The 24,742-nt window shown below is 40.3% G+C and overlaps 1 protein-coding gene across 3 annotated transcripts in view; it reads right to left on the bottom strand.

Moving 5' to 3' along the window:
- The window catches only part of LOC139753850 (zinc finger E-box-binding homeobox protein zag-1-like), a 30,845-nt gene that overhangs the window by 4,288 nt on the left and 1,815 nt on the right, over positions 1 to 24,742 (bottom strand). For all 3 annotated transcript variants that reach the window (XM_071670783.1, XM_071670784.1, XM_071670785.1), the window contains exons 2-5: positions 19,531 to 19,694; positions 14,544 to 14,684; positions 5,395 to 5,505; positions 41 to 1,819 (exon numbers count right to left, since the gene is read on the bottom strand). In XM_071670783.1, coding sequence (XP_071526884.1) covers positions 41 to 1,819; positions 5,395 to 5,505; positions 14,544 to 14,684; positions 19,531 to 19,694 — 2,195 coding nt within the window. The remainder of the gene's footprint in view (positions 1 to 40; positions 1,820 to 5,394; positions 5,506 to 14,543; positions 14,685 to 19,530; positions 19,695 to 24,742) is intronic.

A 24,742-nucleotide genomic window follows, 5' to 3' on the forward strand; every position in this document is an offset into this window, starting at 1 on the left:
CCAGACAAAAGTACTATACATGACACTGATGTCAACTTACCCTTGGTCGCTTTTCACCAGGATCCATGTGGTCAGGGTAGAGTGGTGGTAGGCCAAGTTTTGTTCCATGGAGAATTTGTGCCAGCTTGCACTGCTGCTCAGAAATCACTGTGGGCAAACTTGTCCTCGTCAGCCCACTGGATTCTTTAGGCTCGGCTATATTGTTATTGAGAGAATTGGGTGTAGGTGTGCGTGACTCAGATTTATAAGAAATGGCCAGCGAGGTGGAATCGGCATCAGAGTCGGAGTAAATGGAGGCAGGCTTTGGTGATGCTGATGGGGATGACTTTTTGGTTGAGAGATCAAGAGGCTGGTCATCATCATTGCCATCTGCTCCATCAGCTGGCGTTGGAGAGGTACGACCATTTTGAAGTGGGTAGACTAGACCTGGTGCTGTCAGCAGGGGTGTGTAATAGGGGCTGATGCTTAAGGCCTTGGTATTAGCCTGAGAGGTGGGCGGAGCATAGCTGTTAGGGGCATAGCTAGAAGTGGTGTGGCTAGGATTGCTGTAACTTGAGGTGTAACTGGCCTGTGAGTAAGCTGATGTAGTTTCAGTAATGGAACGACCCTCACGACGGTCACGGGCTCGAGCGTTCTGGAACCACACTTGGACTACTCGCACGGGAAAACTAATCTTCTCAGCAATAGTTAACAATTCCTCTTTCTTGGGTCGAGGATTAATGGCATAATGAGAACGCAGGACAACAAGCTGCTCTTCACGAATGTGAGAACGTACACGAACCTTCTTTCCATCACTTGTGGTCTCTTCATCATCTACAATATGGCCGGAATCAGTATCTCTCTCCTCGTCTCTGTTCATGACAACTCGATTGTGCACATACTGAGATTGAGGCAAGTGTTGAAGATGCTGTCGATGATGATGCTGCTGGGGTTTCTGACTTCCAGCTAACTCATGAAGTCGTGCTACCAGACCCTCAATTAGATGTCCCTCATAACGTTCAGAAGCAGATGTTACCTCGGGAAGACATGGACACTGGCGGCAAGCATGCAGGAATGCTTCATTACGGTTCCTGAAAGTACTGCCACACAACCTACATGATAGGTCATCAGCAATGGCTGCTGAATTCAGCCCAGATCCCTGAGAGGCAGATGATACTGTCTCATCAAACTTATGTTTTGTTACACTTGTATTTACACTTTCTAACATTTTCTTAAGAGTGGACATACCCTCCTTTTCACTACTATTTAGAATCTCATCCCTCTCTTCAGCCTTATTTTCATCTTGCTGCTGTTCTGTCTCTTCTTCCTCCTCTTTTGTCTCTTCCTTAATGACAAGCTCACCAGGCTCTCTGTCATCATCATCAACGTCCTCTTGCACTGTATCTTCAGTGATGTCTTTCTCACCATGGCCTTCCTGATGAGTCTTGTTGAGTGCTGCCTGGGTCATGGTGAAAGAGAGCAGGGATGAATACTGAGGGTGAAGATGAGCAGCCAAGATCAGGGAATTTAAGGGATGGTATGGTGGGAAACCCTGATAGAGATTTCCCTGAAGCTCCTGAGGCAAACCCTTGGGTAGTCCTGCGGTCAAACTGGAACTGCTGAGGCCACTTTGAGATATGAGTGATGGCGGCGACATGAGGATGGAGTCCCTAGAGATAGGCCGTGTAGGTGAAGAGTAACCAAGATCTGCAGATGGGGTTGGAGATTTGTCTTTGGGAAGGATTGGTAAATATGACCCATTCAGGACTGGCCGTTTGGTAGGTCCTGGGAACTGTGGAGATGTGCGTGGCATTAATCCATTGGTCCTACCACGCCCAAGCTGAAGAAAAGAATGCTTCTGTTAGACTGGTATAGTTTTATTTTTCTTTCATGTGAAGAAAAACAACATAAAGTTCTGGTACAATGATGATGATGATGTGAAAGGATGTTCCACTGCCACCATATTATAAGATTACTGAAAAACTGTCTACACTGTCCAAGAATATAAAAAACTGTTCTCTGCTGTATTGTAACAAATTAGCCAATATATTTCTTTTTATTTTCATACCTGATTGTTGTTTCCCACATCAGGGAGGTAGCACATCTACTCGAACAGTCATGGATAATGCACAGAAAACTGAGGCCCTCTATCCTAAACCAGGCTTCACATGCTTTAGTTTAACCCACTAACAGCATGTCACCCCCAGTACACGACACTGCTCCAATTTGCTTTATCCCATGCATGCCTCTCACTTTCCTGCATGTTCAGGCTCAGAACACTCAAAGCTAATCTTACCTTCATCCTTCTTCCTCCAATTTGTTCCCCTCATTTCTGATATGCAGTCCCTTTTTGTAACCCTGTCTGTATGTCCAAACCATTTTAACACACCCTCCTCAAATCTCCTGACTACCATCTCTCTCTCTTACCTTATCATTTTTTAAATTGAATAACCCTCCTGTAATACTGAAACATAAAGCTAATGCTAAGTACTTCTAATATCTTTTAGTATCTTATTCTTGAGATGTTTTTTCATTACACTCAATCTATATTCTAAAAGCCCTTTCCATCTGTTCACTGCAGTGGTCAAAGTGCAAACTTCTCTTTGCCATGATCTTTGCTTATCTCTGTGGATGCTCCTCATTGAGATAATATTCTTGCCTGGGTACAATTACTATGTCCCTCTTATATCACCTCAACCTTCCTTAACAACAACTTCCACCTTACTCACTTAAATGTGGACTTCCTAAATAGCTATTCATATGTTCGCATTTTCATATCACTTTCTTATTCCATCTAGCTATCATTAACCTAGTGATAATGTTTTTCTTTGTACATGTTTTCATTATTTCCCATAAGGAAAGGTAGTGCCGAGAACATATGATCAAGTCATAGAAGAAAAATTCTTCCTCTATTTCTTCTTGGGGAAATAAATACAGGAGGAAAGGACTTCCAGCCTCAAGTACAATTGTTATGTCTGTTTTTTTCACTCTATCCACCTACTTAACTTTGCATACATTCTACACACCACATTTCAAAAGCATGATAACACCATCTCAATATTCTACAACATCAATCACTTAATATGGAATACTGCACTTCCATATGATTTCTACTTTCATCATCCTAATCACACTCCTAACTTTACAACCTAGAAAATCCATCTTAAGCTGTTTCATTCCACAAGTTAGCGCTGTTATAAACTAACAAAAATAACAGGCAAGGAACACTGCGGGAAGCACATTTAATAACATTCATCCAATATTTTCGATCACACCTTTACCCATCAAACATCTTCCTATGTTGGCATGTTGCTTGCCTTTTCATTAACAGCTAAATACAGACAAATGCAATTTCTTCATTCTCATTCCAAGCATATTTTGCACTCTAAATCGGCTTTCTTTAAGATAATTGCCTCACTGTTTCTTGTAAAAAAAAAAAAAAAAAAAAATCAAAAGACCTTCATCATATTTGAATTTCTCCTGGCAATTAAACAATAACCATTCTAATAACCTCATGTAGCAATATCCTTGCCATTTCTCTCAACTCAAAATTTTAATTCAACTCATTCTTTCAATACTAGCTATACCAATTCAGTCAATGTATGTACCAAATAAGCAACCAAACACATAAATTCCTTACTATAATTTTAGGTGCTTTACCAATGCTTCAGGAAGCTTTCCCAACACTACTCTGTCTAATACAAGCCACAATACATCACTATCAAAATCTATCATGGTTACCTTAAAAATTGTCACAAACTTAGAAAAAAAAAATCTTTGCTACTCTTCCTTTAGTATAAACCATCACACTACACAATTGTTGTACCTATCTACTCTCCTTCCCCTAATATTGTATTAATAATTTTGTAAACTATCATATTCATATAAAAATAGCAAAGCTTCCCATTGCATTACTTTATCTTCTGTACATACACTACTGACAAGATCACCTCTCATATTCTACCTTTTACCATCAAAAGTATTTAAAAAGAAAATAATACATAATTCATCTACTTTACCTAAACTAGATATAAAATATATCATTTCATCAAGAAATAAAAATCAAATACAGATCCCCCTCAATTCAACAACAGATAATTTGAAGATCCATCATGAGCTCTTTAACCATTCACATTCACAAAATTTGCGATGTGTAAATGCTCTACACAATAACTTTAGTGAAAATTACAATGCCTCTCTCATTCAGGTTAATGACTAGATTACTCCCCTAAAGAAAAAGTAACTAAAATCAGATGTCTCTGTATAATTTTACTACTTTTGTATTCATCAAAAGAAATGGGCATTCTGTAGAGAAATCTTAAGATAATCTATTCAAGCAAATTAAATGACAGCTGTGCTGGGAGGTCATTTTAGTTACATAACCACTTTACGTTAACCACGCCATGGTAATCTTCAGTTATACTTTGCATACCATCTCTGAATCATATAAACTTCAGTCCATGACCATAATGCAAAACTTTCTTTTAAAATCTCATCTTCAGTTATACCTTGCATACCATCTCTGAACCATATAACTTCAGTCCATGACCATAATGCAAAACTTTCTTCTAAAATCCAGAGGGGAAATATTGAAAAAAAAATTATATATATATATAGTAAAACAGTTCAGCTCCTTTTCAGTGAGATTCAAAGCTTAATTCCAATTTCAAGATTGCAAAATTATACCCATGTTGACTGATTACATAAAAAAAATATATCTCATAATTTGTTCTTTAAGATATTACTTTTACATATTTGATAATGATTTAAGAAACATAGGCAGAAGTAATATAAAGTTACACTTTGTAGTTACCTGAGTGAGTATGCTAAGCTTGGAACTGTCAGAGTTAAAAGGGCCAGGAATAATACACAATTATAAAAGTATTTCTTCCTTTTTTACTTTGAAACTAAACTGATTGTCAAGTGAAACTAATGTCTCCATTCATACATATTGCCTCCACTGCATCTGATCCCTAAATATTCCTACAGTATATTCATTTGGAATACCCATAGTCCTAATCAATTCTTCTCTGCATCCTTCTCTTCCATGGTCTGCCTCTCCTTGTATCAATGACTGCGTTACCATATATCTTCTAAACAAAGTTATCTGCCATATGTTCAACAGGGCCATAACATCCAAAAAGATTTCTATTCATGTGCCTTTCTAATGATTTCTCTGAACCAAGTATCCCTCAGACATCTTCAATCTTCACTTTATAATAGGCAAATTACTGATCTCTCCATTCCCTGTTTTCTACCCATCCTGACCTATGTAAACTTGGGTATCACAATATACATTTGCTGAAATCTACTAATAAAAAAGTTATACATCTAAAACAGTTATATTAAACTGACTGCAGTATTGTTTAACATAATAATAAATACACAGACAAGTGGTGGGAAAAGGCTGTTTACCTGACACTTCTTGGAGGACATGTGGGATGAGTATGACCCTGAGTGGGAGAACCGTTTGCCACAGTGCTCACATTCAAAGGGTTTCTCACCACTGTGAATCCTCTTGTGTTCCTGAAGACAAAAGGAAAAGAGGTTAAGACAGCTCTCTTTATGCTGATTTGTTTAATCACAACAGGTATTTTGAAAATTCAGATTTCAATCAAAAGCCACTTTTTTCACTATGGTGGTACAGCAAATTGCTACTTTTGAAAAAATAGGACTTTATCTACTGGAAACCTGTCATACTCTTGAAATAACAGGACTTTATCTATTGGAAAACCTGCAATAGAGTTTGCAATTTGCAGAATTAACAAGTCCAGTAAAGAGTAGTTGAGGCAATCCATCTAAATTCAGTTGAGGTGGAGTGAGGGGGTGGTAAACAGAATTAATAACTTTTTTCCACCTCCGATAAGAAGTACTTTTCCTACCTTATCACAAAAACAATAAAATCAAACTTATATGATATCAGTATAGGTATCAACAAGTAAATTGAAAATGTATCATACTATCAGCATATTTGTTTGTAATCATTCGCGATGGATAAAGTTGCTACTTACAAGGTTTTTGGGGCACTGCTACTGCAAAACCATAAGTAGCAACTTTATCCACTTAGAAAGTATTAAGAAATTTAGATATAGTTCAGATTACCTCATATTCTGCAATGCTTACAGATGAATCATATAAGTTCCAAAGAAAGTATACCAAAGCTTTCAAATAAAGCCTTAAAAACGGGGCCTCTGTATCTCATTGTCTTTGTGATCATTTTTTTTTACTGAGATGTTATCTCTGATAAACGTCATGTCTAACTGATATGCATATGGACCCCAGCAACAGACAATGTAAGAGAACTGCAAATGCATAATTTTGGTAAGTTCTGGAGACCTAAGTTGAAAAGTGAAATATCAAGGGGAACCTATAACAGCAAAAGGATACATCTGGTAAACATGTGATTGGAAAATCGCATGTTTACCAAATGGTGTCCTAGCTTCGTCTCTTCGATGTATATCAACTAACTGTTATATTTCTCTCGTGTCTCCCCTGATGATGTCATTATTACACAAAAGTGCACTTGGGAACTTACTGTGTTTCATTTTCCCCGTGGACTCATAGGAATATCTTGATCACGTGCAAAATTGTGATCCTTTCCAATAAATATATATATATACGTTTTCTTTTTTCATATTATTTGCCATTTCCTACGTTAGCGAGGTAGCATTAAGAACAGAGGACTAAGCCTTTGAGGGAATATCCTCACTTGGCCCCCTTCTCAGTTCCTTCGTTTGGAAAATTAAAAACGAGAGGGTAGGAGTTCCACCTCCCCCGCTCCCTCCACTTTCAGTCACCTACGACATGCAGGGAATACATGGGAAGTATTCTTTCTTCCCTATCCCCAGGGAATATGGTGAATTGGAATGGTGGTATACTGGGGTCGACGCGCTGTCAATGGATTGAACCAGAGCATGTGAAGCATTTGGGGTAAACCATGGAAAGTTTTGTGGGGCCTGGATGTGGAAAGGGAGCTGTGGTTTCGGTGCATTATACATGAGAGCTAGAAACTGAGTGTGAACAAATGTGGCCTTTGTTGTCTTTTCCTAGTGCTACCTCGTGCGCATGTGGGGGGGAGGGGGCTGTCATTTCATGTGTGGCGGGGTGGTGACGGGAATGAATAAGGGCAGCGCAGCAAGTATGAATTATGTACATGTGTATATATGTATATGTATATATTTGTATACGTTGAAATGCATAGGTATGTATATGTGCATGTGTGGACGTGTATGCATATACATGTGTATGTGGGTGGGTTGCGTCATTCTTTCGTCTGTTTCCTTGCACTACCTTGCTAATGCGGAAAACAGCGACAAAGTATAATATATATATATATATATATATATATATATATATATATATATATATATATCTTTTCTTTTAAACTACTCGCCATTTCCCGCGTTAGCGAGGTAGCGTTAAGAACAGAGGACTGGGCCTTTTTTGGAATATCCTCACCTGGCCCCACTCTGTTCCTTCTTTTGGAAAATTAAAAAAAAAAAGAGGGGAGGATTTCCAGCCCCCCCCTCTCCCCTTTTAGTCGCCTTCTACGACACGCAGGGAATACGTGGGAAGTATTCTTAATCCCCTATCCCCAGGGATATATATATATATATATATATATATATATATATATATATATATATATATATATATATATATATATAGGGAAGGAGGAACTGATCTTATCAATTTACAAAAATCTTTATGACAGGATAAACCTGAACTTTCTATCATCCAGCACTCCTGAGTTTCAGCACTTGAGAAATAAAAAAAAAATCCTAATGTGCATATCTCTGCAACTATGTCACCTCTCGAGTGATTACCTGTGGTGTAAGCATAAGTCTCTATCATTTACTTTTCTGGAGTTATCATACTAGCAAGAATGTGTCAACTGTGAGACACATAAGCAGGGGTGATGCGTATGACCAAAAAACATAAAAATAATACTGGTATTACATCAAAGGTACGTTATTCAAATTTGTGTTACAGAAAAGTGTGACCTTCAACATAAACACGATCCAAACATTTCAGATTGGGTCTTCTCTCTCAAGAGAGTGAGTCCCTTGTTTTAAAATTTTTAAGTAAAACACTACAGATAATGCCAAGTGTATATTGCAAGGTGAATGAAATGATTACGTAACTGTTAGCATTATCAAAGACGGTAATATGAAAGTCAATCATAAAATACGATGTTAAGAAGACTAGATATGTGAACAAAATTACCTTCCACATAAGAGATGAAAGCAGAAGACTGAAGGTAAGATGCTTCATAGGCTGAAGAAGTAGTGGTGTCACCATAACTACAATATGCAAAACGAGGTAGATTTATCAAGGAGGAATCAAAGGAAAGGCATTAATAGAAGCCACAGAGGTATGCTGAAGTATAAAGATATGGTGAGAGAAAAGCATGGCAAAATGATGAAATAAAGATTTTGAGGGAGACAAGATTAAAGGTGTAGAAGGGAATGTTTCAGCAAAAAAATTAATATTGGATGGCATAGAATTTTTTATAAAAGACTACTAAAAGATAGTGTAAATGAATAATATACTGAATTAATCAAAAACCATTTAACATTCTAAGGGAAATTATAGGGAAAATTTTATAGAGAATAATATTCTTGTCTTCTCAGAGGTAAGTGTACTAAGATGTCCATGAAAACTGCATGTTCATGGATGACCAGAAATCCTTTTCCACTTGCTCCTGAATAAGTATGGGAGCATAAGAATGGAATGGGTGTTCTTATCCTTTGTTTTTTCATGTTCTATTCCTTTACAAAATCTTCATTCAATAATGAAAGATTTGAGTTGTTTAGTTGTCAGTTTACCAATTTTACTATCTCTATATTTGTTTAACTCAGATATCAGATTTACAGTGCAAGTAACCTTTAAAAGTATGAGGTGCTTGTGCCTGAGAATTTATCCACAAGTGCAAGCTGAAGTATACAGACATTAAAATGAATATAAATACCATGGTCTAATTTCATGGTGAATATAATGTAAACTACTTTAAAAAAAATCATGACACAAAAAGCATTTTACAAAGAACAGAAACAAAACTTCCCATGTATTCCCTGAGTGTTGTAGAAGGCGACTAAAAGGGGAGGGAGTGAGGGGATGGAAATCCTCCCCTCCAGTTTTTACTTTTCCAAAAGAGGGAACAGAGAAAGGGGCCAAGTGAGGATTTTCTCTCTAAGACTCAGTCCTCTGTTCTTAATGCTACCTCGCTAATGTGGGAAATGGCAAATATGTATGAAAATGTGAGTGTGCAGAACCTTCGCTTCACCGTGAAGAGATATATGCAACACTCACCACAAGAAAAAATACAAACGAGGAGTATTTTCATTTATTACATCCTCAGAAATCTGTTTGAGGATGTAATAAATGAAAGTACTCACCATTTTCATCTTCTTTCCAATGGTGACTGTTGCATACGGCATCTTAGCTACGTCTTCATTGCATATCAACTGACTTATATTTCACGTATCTCCCCTGATGAGGTGATTGTTACACGAAAGTGCACTTGGGAACTTATCGTGTTTCATTTCCCTGTGGACTCAAAGGTGTGTATATATATATATATATATATATATGCTAAGAAAAAAAATGGAAAAGGAAACACGAGATCTTGAGCACTTTTGTGTACCAACACATCATCTGAATATGTGTTGACACATGAAAGAGCTTAGGATCTCAAGTTTCCTTTTCCATGTGGACTTTTTAGCATTTATAAAATCACTTGTCTTGTGATTTTATGCATGCACACACACACACATAAATTCTTATTATACATATTCGCTGTTTCCTGCATCAGCGAGATAGTGCCAACAAACAGATGGAGAATGGCCCATCCACTTACATACACACACACACACACATATATATATATATATATATATATATATGTATATACATAAAATGCCCAAATACATATAAACAATAAATACATATATACACAAACATATACATATATACACATGTACATATTCATACTTGCTTGCTTTCATCCATTCCTTGCACTACCCTGTCCCACAGGAAACAGCATCACTACCCCCTGCCTCAGCAAGGTAGTGCCAGGAAAACACACAAAAAAAGGCCACATTTGTTCACACTCAGCCTCTAGCTGTCATCAGCGAGGAAGCATCAAGAACAGACAACTGAACCTCTGAGGGAAAAATCCTCACTTGGTCCATGTCTCTGTTCCTTCTATATGTACCATACCCTTCCTGCTCCAGTAGTCCCTTCTATTCTTATGAGGCTCCTGCAGCACTAAAGAAGCTGGCCACGTCCACTGATAAGAACCTGAGGTCGTAAAGTATTGTAATGTTGTATGTGCACATGTGTACACAATGTGCAGGGCAATTGAGTAGCAAGTGTTTGTTGTCTTCTTTAAAATCTTGCACTATGGGCATGAAGGATCTTACATGTCAAAACAGTTTGTAATGTTGTAGTGATGGGTGATGTCCAAAGTGTAAGAGGGAGTTTGTTACATTTGTGTCTGGGGAGTGTAGTTTTGATGGCTATTAGAGGGTTGAAGTTTAAGGCTAGTTGGGGTTCAGCTGTTCAATCCTTGCCAGGTCATTCCAGTGAGTATGTTTTGTGGGTGTTTTATCTGTTGGAGGTGGGGGATTTATGAGCAGAGGTTACAAGAGTGTAAGGCAGGGGTAAGCTTTCATTTCTACTTAAGGGTTGGTGGTTAGTTACAGGATGCTTTAGGTGGGACAGGTCTGATATTTTTTTCATTCTAAATAAAATTTCAAAACCTTCCCTGGACTTGAATTTTGATGTTATTCTCATGGAAAACTTTCATTGGTTTTCTATTATTTCTGAAATAACCTTCATCGACATCCAGCTCTTGTATTTTCAAAACCTGTTCTACATTACAGGCCACTATGAGCTGACACAGGGTGTGGGGATAGGCTAAGCTTAGTGCCCTCTAAGGTCGCTCAGAAGGGGCTTAATGGGGCCATGTGACTAGACAGAGACAAATGATAATCTTTTAAAATTTTGTCTATTACTTATGTGTTCTATTATTTGATAATTTTCTTTGTTGTATCTTCAAATATCATCGCCCCTCTTCAGGGCCCCTAAGAGGCGGGAGCCCTGGGGATTTCACCTAGGTACCCCAGCCCTCTCGGTGTGCTTGCAAATTCGGCATAAACCTAGTAGGTCGCCACAATCATAGTGGGTGTAAACAACCCCACCTAAAGTCACCTCCATAACGAAACTTCCCATTTCCTTCATGACAAATCATTTTTTGAGGCCGTCAACAAAGCTGGGTGGCGGACATGACACGATAAGGGACCAAGACTTGCGGGACAGGAAACTTCAAGTGATACCTGTGATAGCGTCTGTAACACATCACCCGGTACTACCAAAGCACTTTACCTATTACCATGTACTTGTTTCCTTTCAAGGTTTAAAAATAATGTATGAATATACAGATTAACAAATAGAACATATTAAAAAAAAAAAAAAAGACCATAAGGTAGCAATTAATGCTATGATGTATTTACTAGATGGTCAGGAGAGAGGAGGGAAGGTGCTAGACAACAGAAGTAAACTTGAAAAACAGAATATAGTGTAACGATGCATGGTGTAGGGTTACTGTAGTGTGAAAGTGGTTTGCTTGATGGGTGTTTCTGGTGACTTATTCATATATCCATTTAATCCTACATTAAATCTTCCCACTTATCCTGTGTACCTAGGGAGGGTAGGAGATAAGGCCTCCCCACACAAGTAAGCCTGAGTCTCGTGGGCCACCTTGCCTTTCGCAACATGGCCTGCCATAACCCACCCACTTCACACAACATGCCTCTCCCCCAAGCTGCTTTGTACTTTCTTCTCCAAGGGAACGTTCTAATTTCAATGGTTTCACTAAGTCCCTAGAGTAAGTAAACTGTTTCCTCATCCAAAGCAGGGATGTTCTCATTGAACACACCGCCACGGACACCTGGTGATGATTATTGAGGACATACTAGAGATGTTAGAGTGTAACAAGCCTCTTGAGCCATTTGTTTTAAATTTAACTACGTGCGTACCGAAAGTATGCTGTGGTGTGGAGAGGTCAATTTTTGCATATATATATATATATATATATATATATATATATATATATATATATATATATATATATATATATAATTCAAAACAGCTAGTTTTGTTAAGAACTGAGATTCAGTTAAACAGATGAAAGTTGGCAATTATAAGAATAGTGACAATGACAAGAACGTCATCGCAACGTCACTTAAACATCGAAGACAAACGCCATGGTCACGTATAAACCAACATGCAGGCACAAACATCCGCTCCCTGCACAGAGGTCCACATCCCAACCAACACTTACCATAAACATACCTACTAACAACCCACACCCTAGCACAAACGCTCCTTCTCCTTACAATCACACTGAAATACCATTTACATCTTATGCTGGATTCGGGTTATGCTCTCCACACTAACAGATAAAACACCAAGCTTCGATGGTGAAGCCCGGTCTTACATGCTTCCCAGCTGTCGCATAGTTAACGAGTCTCATGATAAATGTATATTCAGCCACAAAAGTCTGTTCCCTTGCCCTCCCGAAATCTTCACACGGACGCTTAATAAAAGTAAACATACAATCTGGAACCGTTGGTGTACATGTTAAGGCACCTTTATCAAAGGCGTCCGTAAATATCAACACCAAGTTCCATCGTCTATGAGATGTATTGAAACCCTAAAATCAGACTGTATTTAAACTTCTGTCACTGAAACCAAGCTACAGCTTATACTCACTAATCTGGCTGGGTAGGTTACTTAACGTTAAGCCGACTGTCCGGTCAAACAGTGGGCGGTCGCCATGTTTCGTGAAGTTTGATGCTTTGTAAACTGGGTAATTAATCTACATAAAAAAGTCTATCACTTCTGACAAGCATACATTAAAACCTATGGTGTGTGTATATCTGATCACAATATATATATATATATATATATATATATATATATATATATATATATATATATATATATATATATATATATATATATATATAAAGGTAACGCCAGCAACAGACGATGAAATGGCCTTAATTATCTAACCCAAGGACCACTTTTCTAAGAGTTACAACAGCTCCAAGGCCGCTTTACACTAAGTAGCAGGGACAGGATGGACTCCTTTGAGACTGACGATGATACAGCCACGCTGAATGTAACTTTACACTCGCAGTGTAACCCTAAGAAGGAGGTCGGCAACACCAATACATACATATACATATTCTGTAATAACTGCCCTTAGGATCCCTTTTCTAGTCAGAAGAAAGAATCCGGGTAATAACAAGGAGCTACTTCGCACTACTTCCAGTAGCAGTGAAAGGACGCGCTCCTTTACAGTGAGAATTTCTGACGAGACTGTACTCCTCATGATAAACCCTCGCCAGAGATTTTTCACATGCGCTGTAAACACACACTCATATATATATATATATATATATATATATATATATATATATATATATATATATATATATATATATATATATATATGTACACACACACACACAATTACCCTCGTATTAATTCCTATGAGTCCTAGTGTTACCCAAAACATTTCTGAAGGTCCTGTAGCTGAAGGCTGCGATACTTCCAGTAGCAGGAATATGTACACTCATTCCTATGAAGTGAGAATTTCTCGGTCGAGACTGTACTCCCAATGATGGAGACCCGGTGTGTAACCTCGAGAAGGCGGAGTTTTGTAACACACACACACACACACACACAATAACCTTTCCTTCTGGAGAAAATCTTCAACGGTATGGCTAACCAATCACTGGCATCTCATTCAGTTATTGTAGAGATCAGTACCTACACCGACAGGCCTAACTAGACCTACCAACAGCCCTTAATGCATCGAAAGAGTTGCGTGTCACCGGTTTTCGACTTCTTCCGCCAATTACGAGGAAAAAAGGTTCTCATGGACGTTCTTCCTCTCACAGTATAAGAACTGGGCTCTTAAGTGGTTTATCACACTCACCTCAAAGCACCCATACCCACCTTCCCACACACCAACTAGTGCGCGCAAACACCTCCCCCACACCACGTACGCAAAAACACTACTACCCCCATGCTACATACATAAAAAGACCTCCCCCACAGCATGTATACAAAAACTCTCCTACAGCACGAACACAGAACTACGCGTATGCACAGACGCCTCTCCACCCACTCCTCCAGATACGCACAAACACCTCCCATCCTCCACTTATACCAATTATGGACAACTTTACCCAAACATCCATGTACCCACAACCATCTACCTACACATCCAAATGTGCAATACCACCTCGTAAGCACAAATCGAGGCCATCATACCACTAGCGTCCAAAACTCCTTCTCCACACCAGGTTGGCATAAAAACCTCTCCCTACCCACACTACACAAACATTCTACCCACAAGAAGTAAGCACATAAACCTCATTACCCACAAATTTACGTACCGAGTCTCCACATCTGCTCCAGCCGTCAACGCCGGACTCCCCCCCACCCTCTCCCTCCCGCGCTAACCGTTCCAACGGCAGCCGCCTTACCTTGAGGTGGTGTTTGAACTTGAAAGCCTTCCCGCACTCGTCACACTTGAACCGTCTCAGGACGTCCGACTCCTGGTGGGAGATCATGTGTCGCTGCAGCCGATGGATGTTGGCAAACTTTTTCTGACACACTGAACAAGACTGCAAGGGGAAGGAAACAAAATGGGGGTTACATGTAAGAACGGCATTGGAAAGCCACACAACAGTACTTTAGTTAATTACCAGAACGTGATAAATCTACAAATTTAATATTCAAAGATTTATAAAAAAAAAAAATAATACAATATTCTTGAGAATAGCCACATTTCAGGCAAAACGCAATGCTGAATTTTTATGGCATTCGAAAACTGGCATCAAAAGTATCAAAAACCTAAAAACTGAAGCATAACTTGACCAACAGAATTATATTCAACAGCTGTGGACAGTTAGATCTCCCAATCCCCACCGACCCCTCAAATGATGGGGAGCCTCAGACGTTTTCGTTAATCCCCAGTTCCCCCATCCACCCGAGGGAGTTCCCCAAGAGTTTCGGTTACGTAGATACACAGGTAAATATCAAAAGCCTGAGAGATACACGCTAACTCCTGAATAATATTAGCACCTAACAGTCAGTCCAGTCTGATCCTGGGCTTTCATCAAACAGGGGATATTACTGTAAATGCTCATTCTAAAGCCTAAAAAAAAAAAAATAATGCTCAAGGAAAGGCAGCAAACTAATCATTTAATCAGTCAAAAGGCTTCAGAATGTTAGCCTTACTATAGGATTTAAGTATACATAAAGTGACTGAGAGCAACACAAAACATTAATTACACATTGAACAGATTCATGGGATGCAATGTCTCGTTCATCTTACGATCGTCAGGTAACACACGACCAAGACCGCAAATCGACCATATCTGAGCTAACAACTGACATGTTCAAGATGTAATAAATGGATGATAATTGAAAAAAAAAATCTATCACTTATTATGTGACCCTAACACCTCGGGCCACCTGCAACTTCGAGTTCGGCTTCACCCAGGGCAAGGGAAGGGAAGGGGGGGGGAAGGACTGCGGCAGTGCTGCAAGCTTTTCCGACCGTTGACGATGGATGACACTGTCTCGTCGAAAGTGACTTCTCGCTCGCAGTGTTACCATTTGCAGGTACAGTTCGTCAACATCCATCATGTACAACGCCAGGATCCGCGTTCTCAGTGATTATGGGGCTCTTGCAAGTTTCAAGGCTAAGATACTCTCAGTTAGCAGGGGCAGGACAGACTCTTTCGAAGCGATCTATTTGACTTCTGTTTCGTCATCTGACGAAGACACTCCAGCGACGGGTGACTTCAGACTCTTTCGAAGCGATCTATTTGACTTCTGTTTCGTCATCTGACGAAGACACTCCAGCGACGGGTGACTTTTCACTCGCAATGCACCCTAAGGCAGGCGGGATCCCGTAAACATCAAGCGGAGTGTATCAACATTTGGAGTAGACACACACACACACACACACATACACACAATTCATCAATCTCCATGAGAATTGAACTTCAGACGTTGTGAGATAAGGACTTCATTCAAACTAGTCGTATCGGGATGCGGCCGACGATCTGGTCTCTTAACCTGCACTGAGCAGACGCTCCGACAACACGTCTTTCATACGAGAACGAAGGAATGACATTTTTCAGTGATATCACCACTCATTCCCGCCATTTTCCTCTTAATACCTCCCGTATTACCGATACGAAATTCCCGCTCAACACTATCAAATCTGTTCGATGATACATATTCCAGTAGTTAGCGATTTCTATCCAACCAAGGAAATGGCAACTGTGTAAAGGAGTTAAACATCGTGCGTCTGGCAACTACCTGTTTGTCTACAGACATAGGACAGGACCGCTTTTCCCCCCAATTTCAACTCTTTATTCACTTAAAAAAAGTAAGGAACTGGATCCTAGTGCTGCCAACACCACATTTTCATAGTAAAGACAATGACTAAGGCAGGATCTTGAGAGAACCATGGATCTAAGGATTAGAGAACATGGAAAATCCTCTAAAAAGAGGAACGTGATTGCCATTACAAACTTTACAGAAAGATGGAGGCAAAATATAAAAGAAAATATGAAATAAAGCGAATATAATACTATCGCTGTATCCGGTGGAAGTCGAATTTGGTATACTTGGCGGACACCAATTATCCTTGTGACAGTAATACTTCATCTTTCTGTTTTCAGAAAACTAATGGAATACTCTACAATGAAGCAGCTCGAGTGAAAGAATTAATTCTTTAGTTGAGAATCTCCTAATAGTCTCAGTGAATCCATCAATATTATGTCTAATAACATTCTAAGGTGATCATGGGATCGAATAGGAGCCTTATTAGACAATAAAGCAACGTAAATAAAAGTAATCGCATTATATATATATATATATATATATATATATATATATATATATATATATATATACTTTGTCGCTGTCTCCCGCGTTAGCGAGGTAGCGTAAGGAAACAGACGAAAGAATGGCCCAACCCACCCACATACACATACATACACGTCCACACACGCACATATACATACCTATACATTTCAACGTATATATATATATATATATATATATATATATATATATATATATATATATATATATATATATATACATAATTCATACTTGCTGCCTTTATTCATTCCGTCGCCACCCCGCAACACATGAAATGACAACCCCCTCTCCCCGCATGCGCGCCAGGTAGCGCTAGGAAAATACAAGGGCCACACTCGTTCACACTCGGTCTCTAGCTGTCATGTATAATGCGCCGAAACCACAGTTTTGTTGGGCCTGGATATATATATATATATATATATATATATATATATATATATATATATATATATATATATATATATATATATAATTTTTTTTTTTTTTTTGCTTTGTCGCTGTCTCCCGCGTTTGCGAGGTAGCGCAAGGAAACAGACGAAAGAAATGGCCCAACCCCCCCCCATACACATGTATATACATACGTCCACACACGCAAATATACATACCTACACAGCTTTCCATGGTTTACCCCAGACGCTTCACATGCCTTGATTCAATCCACTGACAGCACGTCAACCCCGGTATACCACATCGCTCCAATTCACTCTATTCCTTGCCCTCCTTTCACCCTCCTGCATGTTCAGGCCCCGATCACACAAAATCTTTTTCACTCCATCTTTCTACCTCCAATTTGGTCTCCCTCTTCTCCTCGTTCCCTCCACCTCCGACACATATATCCTCTTGGTCAATCTGTCCTCACTCATTCTCTCCATGTGACCAAACCATATATATATATATATATCAAAACAAATCACACCGCAAGTCAGAAGTAGCAGATGTTATAATCATTCACAGCCCAAAAATATGATAGAATGGAGCGATATGACCCTAATACATAAACAATGCGACTACGTGTGAGCCCCGATCCCCTCTCTTACAAAGCAATATCCTACAACCACTGAACCAGCCAGCTGGGGGCGATCTACTGTACGTATGAACACAAAGTACAGGATGTAACGTGAGACTCGGATGATACCTGCTTATGTATGAATGTTCGGATACATGGAAGCGGGAGCATGTACGCATAGCTGTGCGTGGCGGGAGGGGCGCATGCGCGAGTGAGCGCGTCAGGCAATCGAGGCAGGGGGGGAGGGGGGGATATGGAGAGTAAAGCACAACGGGAGGAGAGGCTGCGTAATGTAAAATGTGGTGGTATACTAAAATGGGAGGAGAGGCTGCGTAATGTAAAATGTGGTGGTATACTAAAATAACTTCCTGGGATTAAAAAAACGATCGGAAAATTCTATTAACTTTACATAAGCGATACAATCAAACTGAAAATCATGGTAAACGAAATTAACAAAGAGAAAATAATGGCAAACGAAATAATCAAACTGTAAATCCGGGAAAAATCAGAAAATAACACTACGAACAGAAAACGTACATAGGGTTCAGGCTATGATGCATGAAAGTTAAATCTGCACACAACTGTAACCGCTGTATACTCAAGAAAACTTTAAATGAATGTAAATACTTTTCAAATGTGACTGGATTATTATAAAGGAAAACAAGTAATATATGAACCTGAAGAATTAAAATCAATTTGGAAATTATGCAAACATTCAGTCTCTTATCACTGAAGCTGAATCGTCAATCGATTCGGTAGCAAAACCCGCACTCATACATCATTTCTCTCTCATACTTGATTGCCATTTCCCGCGTTAGCAAAGTAGCGCCTGGAGAAGAAGAAGAAAGGCCACATTCGCTAACATTGATTCTTTAGCTGTTAAGTAGTGTAATGCACCGAAACCACGGCTCGCTATCCTCAACCAGGCTTCACATCATGGAATACATAATGTAAGTAAATGATTATCATCACCTTCCATTGTTGTTATATAATGTCATGGAATGCGTGACTTCTGAGAATGTACGAGACACGATTCGTTCGAATTAGCAAGAGGTATTCGCACGTCATTTTTTCTTCTGAAGGTGAAAGACGTAACATGCATAATGGGCTACGAACGGCTTGGAAAAACCTTCTTAGCAATTTCCTGGAGAAAAAACAAAATAAAAGATAAGCGTATGCGATTCAACGAAATGATATGCACCCAGACATTTTCTTTTTTTTACTTTGTACTTTCGTTAACCAATAATTACAAAACTATTCGACCGGTCGGGAGTGATGTTTTCCGTAGCTGTTGCCTGAATAAATTACGTTAACAACTGTAAAGATTTCCCAGGGATCACATGACTCTCAAGAAAAGGCAGCATGCCATAAGGCTGCACACCTGCCAGTATCTATAAGCTATACCCTGACTCTGTATCCTATCCGTTCAGCTGCCAGCGCATAACTTTACCTCCCATCTAAAGGCAACGTCGAAGGCTGCCAGGAATGTACGTAGTTACGACCCAAGTGACTACGCGTCACAATCTCTCAAAATATGAACTCAAAACAACCCGAGGACTTACCACGCTAGCGCCATTCAAGAAATCAACCTCGTCGCCCATGGCAGCATCAGATGTGGGCGTGAGGGCGTCAGTGAGAGGGCTGACGGGTGCGTTGGTGGGCGTGGCGGCCTCGTCCGTGGGCGTTTGCGGGCTCACGCCCTTTTCACTCCCACTCTTGTCGCCTGCTGCAAGAAGAAGAAAAAAAGTCAGAAATAAAAATGAACGGTTTATTTAGAATGACCGACTATTTTCCCTTTTTCATCATCAAGGTTATGGAAACATGTCTTCTGTATGAATCAAGTGAAGGCCATTCAGAAATAACCTTGTTTTGACACTAAAACAAAAGAAAAAAGACAAGAAAACAGTTCACGATATGAACTGGATTACAATATTCGCTGATGTTTCAAGTTAACTTTTTTTTTTATCTCATTATCAGTGATGTCTGAGTCAAAGTATTACATTTTCGTATTTAGTTCCATAATCTGATTATAATCGAAGAACACCAAGAAAACCATAATGACAATATTACCATTGTTTATCGTCGAAGGTATATGTAAAAGTATGGCTCAATACAAGAAACGGAAGAGGTACATCCGGTGCACATCGGACAGAGGGCAAAGCATACATAAATAATTAGCAGACAGCACACGACTCCACGTTTTAATGAAAGACGATAATTCGACAGACAACGAAACCTCTCCGTAAAGGGATACCAAATGAGACATTACAAAGGAATGTGTCTCTCCCGTATCACGTGAACGTGCGCACGCTAGTAGCCCCAGCACGGGTGAGGGAGAATCACCGCCGGCATGACGACCACCGACCTCCGCCTGATACGTGGCGTCGCTGTCTCCTCACGTCTTCCGCCCTCCCGCTGATACACTGTGGATCTCCTTAATCCAAAGATATAAATATCTCCCGCGTTTTTTTTTTTTCAACTGAATAAAGAAAATCGTAACTGCAAAATTTCTTGAAATGCATACAACTTTCTGGTCTCAAGATGATGCTAGTTGATGATAGGAAAGACAAGAGGAAGTAGCGAGGCAGCAATAAGCTGACGGTGGAGATAAACACCCATGAATCATCCGCCACAGTTACTTGTATTTACGCGCAAGTTAACGCTGAGTAACGCGTCGGCAGAGGCGCGCGTCCTGGGAGGCGGTTGGGCACGCTGGTCTGGTCCCCTGTCACGTCTGGAGTTACACGACGGTCTCTCAGTCCAGGTGAGGCACGCACCCGCCCACACACTCCCTGCCTAGTCCGTGCCCGCCCACCCTCACCTGAGTATTACTACACCAATCACCCTTTATTTCTACCATGACATTTCATTTTTTTTTCTTTATAGGTTTCTTACATCAAACGAAACTCTGGTGCGGCTAAAAGCACGCTGCTCGAATACCTGAATTATTAAATTATTCATAACGACGCGTGACTTGCGTTTCGTCAACGCCGGAGGCCGCTAATCTTTTCCGGTACGTTACCCGTCAAGACACTGCAGCTTTATCCCAATCCCTTCTGTCACGCTCCCCTCACTCCCTCCCACTCTCTCTCTCTCTCTCTCTCTCTGCCAACTCGTCTCTCTCCTTCGCTTCTCACTTTAAGCATGTCGGTCTTTCACTTTACTTCCTTTACACCTGTTTCACTGTTTACGTTTTCCCCCAGCCTGAACGTACCACTTCCAGGGCCTTGCGTCACGTCTTTCATCGTACCTCATGTGTTTTGCTATCTTGCTTCATGCCCCCCCCCTCTCTCTGTCTTGATTCATAACAGCAGTATTTCGCTTTTTTTTTTCTTTTTAAACCCTGAGTCACCTGTTTCTCCTCTCTTCCCTTCGTTCCCTTCCCTGCATCCGAGTCATGTCGGTGGCGTGTTTTCGTGTAAGGTCCCCCTCGGTTGCACCAGGTCCCCTCTTGTCCCCTTTGGTGCTGGCCAAGCCATGGCGTCTTCCGAGCTTCCTCTGACTGCCTGCCGCAGTGACTCACATCCCCGGCCGGCCCAGAGAAAAAGATTCGACGTAATTTACATTTTACGGCGGCATCATACGCCAGGGGTTGCCACTGAAACACGGCAGATAGTTTATGTAATCGTAAATCTATAATTCTGACCTCACTTGGCCATGGTGACCTCCCATGATGCTGACACAAGCATCTCACTCCCCCTTTCTCTCTCTCTCTCTCTCTCTCTCTCTCTCTCTCTCTCTCTCTCTCTCTCTCTCTCTCTCTCTCTCTCGCTCTCTCTCTCTCTCTCTCTCTCTCTCTCTCTCTCTCTCTCTCTCTCTCTCTCTCTCCCATGTCTCTCTTTCCCTCCTCTCTATCAGCCAGAGCTGGCAGTGACCCTGACCTGACGATCGATAAGATGAAGAAAGGGCCAATCGAAAGGGGTCGTGGTGGGAGGTGGTTCTGAGAGCTCCTGAGGGGAGGGGAGAGGAGTGGAGGGGAGGTGAGGGTGGGGTGGGGGGGATAATAGGCGAAACGGCTGACGGAGAGGAAAGGGTCGCGTGCGGGGGAGTGGCGTATCAAGCATATCGAATCTACCAATATGACCGAGAGGCATGGCTGCTGAAAATTATCATACTTCCAGGAGAGAGGGGCACTCCCGAAGACTAATATCAAGTAAAGTTGGCCATCTAGAGATGACAAATAAAACCCCGGATCAGTGGAGGGGAAATCAGCCACTCTAAAGGGGTGGTGTGGGAAGGTTCAAGCCGAAGTCGAAAATTATTCCCCCCCCCCCTCCAAAATTCCCCCCGCATTGTTCTTCCCGCTGTAACGATATGTCAGCAACAGCTTTCGGTCTTTTCTTTTACTGAAACTATATATATATATATATATATATATATATATATATATATATATATATATATATATATATATATATATATATATATATATATATGTAAAACAATCAACGATATTAAGAGTCGTAATTAATATCTGTCACAGTAGAGCGAAAGTTAGTGAGGGGTCGAGACCTTGGTAACGCTGCGGGAGGATCGTCCGAGGGGAGCGGGGGCGATAATGGCACACGTGCAGCTGCCCACGGACGCCGAGGGGAACTCTGAATTTCAAATGCCCAGCGCAAACCCCGGGACAAAGGACAAGTTGATGATGCAGGGACGGAGGAGGTCCTGGCGATGGGAGGTGTTGCATATTTACAGGAGCAGTACAGGGTTTCGCCTGGTGATCTACACTCCAAGATCCTCAACTACTGGTTATGTGAAGGATGATGAGTCTGCTGCTCTCAGTGGCACAGATGCTGACATGGAATCATGATTGATCTTGGGCCAGCACCCACCGCCGGCCGCCCCTCGCTCGCTGCAGCACCTCCCCTCCACATAATCATCTCCATCACTTGCCAAGAAAGACGAGCTCAAACGTTACTGGTGTGTACACAAATTCCTTTTCATTACTGTATGCTATAAATGATGGAAAAATAATCACTTACGCCGTGTACAAGAGTCTTCAGTATCTACGAATCTACTATAATTCAAAATTTCAAAATAAACGGACTAAAACACCATACCTGCCATCTGAATACGATTCTCAACAATGGTAGGTTGCCTTATCTTCTATTCGTTACCACTGGGGTTTCCCACACTCAGTCCACTCTCAGCTCTCATTCCAGAAGGGTTAAATCAGCCTTACAAGGTGTTAGCTCATCATCCACACATCATCCTGTCTATCAGGGGATTCTCTGCCTGTCATTCCTTTTTCTTAACCTCTTTGACTGTTATAGGTATCTCACTCATTGCGAACTTTCCCTAATCCAAACTCCTACACCTTTCGGGAAGATAGCAATGGTGGAACCGAAGTTTACCCTACGCCTTGTCTTAATATCAAATACCGTTGTGAAAAAAAAGTGATGGGGGGGGGGGGGGGGGGAGCGGTATGGCCGTTGGGTCATGCTCAATAAAAACACAAGCTACATCTTAATCTAACCTTACACAAAATAATACAGAAAGAGTTTCTAGAGGCTAACCTAACAACCTTTCAACTAATAACGGGGCCTATGTGTGGTTTTCGTAACAAACGTATGTGATCTAAGACCGTGAAATTACCACCGATATTCTTAGAATCTACGATACTGGAGCTCTATAACAACGTAAAAGTTCATAAATGCACTCATCTTCCTTTAATCGATAGCGATCTGATGCAAGTACTGAAATAAAGTGCAATTTTTTCATTACATAAGAATTGGCATTAGGACCATATGCCAGAGAAAACAAAATGTCCTCACAGACAAGTCACAGTTGCTCATGTATTCCACTTCACAGCAGACTAATCCTTTTCTGTTTGCTCACTATTTATTTCTAATAACACTGCACAATGAGATTCTACACAGCTATTATTGTAAACTCACTCATACGATCCCTATTCTTCTCAATGTCACAATCACCATTCAAGTTCTTGTTTAATCACTGGAAATTACCAAAACGTGTAAAAGAACTTAACTCATATGATTAGAAGTACCTCTCTCTCTCTCTCTCTCTCTCTCTCTCTCTCTCATATATATATATATATATATATATATATATATATATATATATATATATATATATATATATATATATATATACTATTTTATATAAGAAACTGAAACTCTGTCGCTCCCTCTATGTCTCAATGTTTTGAATATTTTACCTAATTTACTGTCACATCCATGTAAACAATGTTATCCCCCTCGCGACAGCCCCCTTAAGTTGACATGGCGTGGCAAGAGAGGCGGTGAAAGGCTTAGCTAGAATCAATGCTACATTAACGTGACAAGTACGGTTATCCCCCTCACAGCCGAGCCCGGCTCTACTCTATAAATAATCACTTCAGAATTCGTTGTGATCTACTTGATAAAATATGTAATAAATATTAGAAACTCTACCGAGTAATGAATGTTATAATGCACTCGTTTACACTGGGTTTGTTACAGTTGCTTGTCGGCCGTTTCTCACAAGGTTAAATGATGGCATTCCGGAAATGCGTGCTTAATTCTAAGATAACGGAGAGAGAGGAGTGGGTTGTAGTGGAATAGTTTAGGTAACTTAGGTGAGACTAAGCTGTGACCACTGTCAGTGGAGTAATATGAATCTAACTTGGTCAAATAATTGACAAAACTGAACTTGTGTATTAACTATCAATATCCTAAGTTATATAAACACCGTGCTACCAGCGAGCACACTACTCTTTTCACGGATTTTCTTCAATCCTAAGTAGCACAGTTAAAGTTTCTTGGCTCAACT

This window comes from Panulirus ornatus, chromosome 15 (genome assembly GCF_036320965.1).
Source record: "Panulirus ornatus isolate Po-2019 chromosome 15, ASM3632096v1, whole genome shotgun sequence".
In the NCBI taxonomy this organism is placed as follows: Eukaryota; Metazoa; Arthropoda; class Malacostraca; order Decapoda; family Palinuridae; genus Panulirus; species Panulirus ornatus.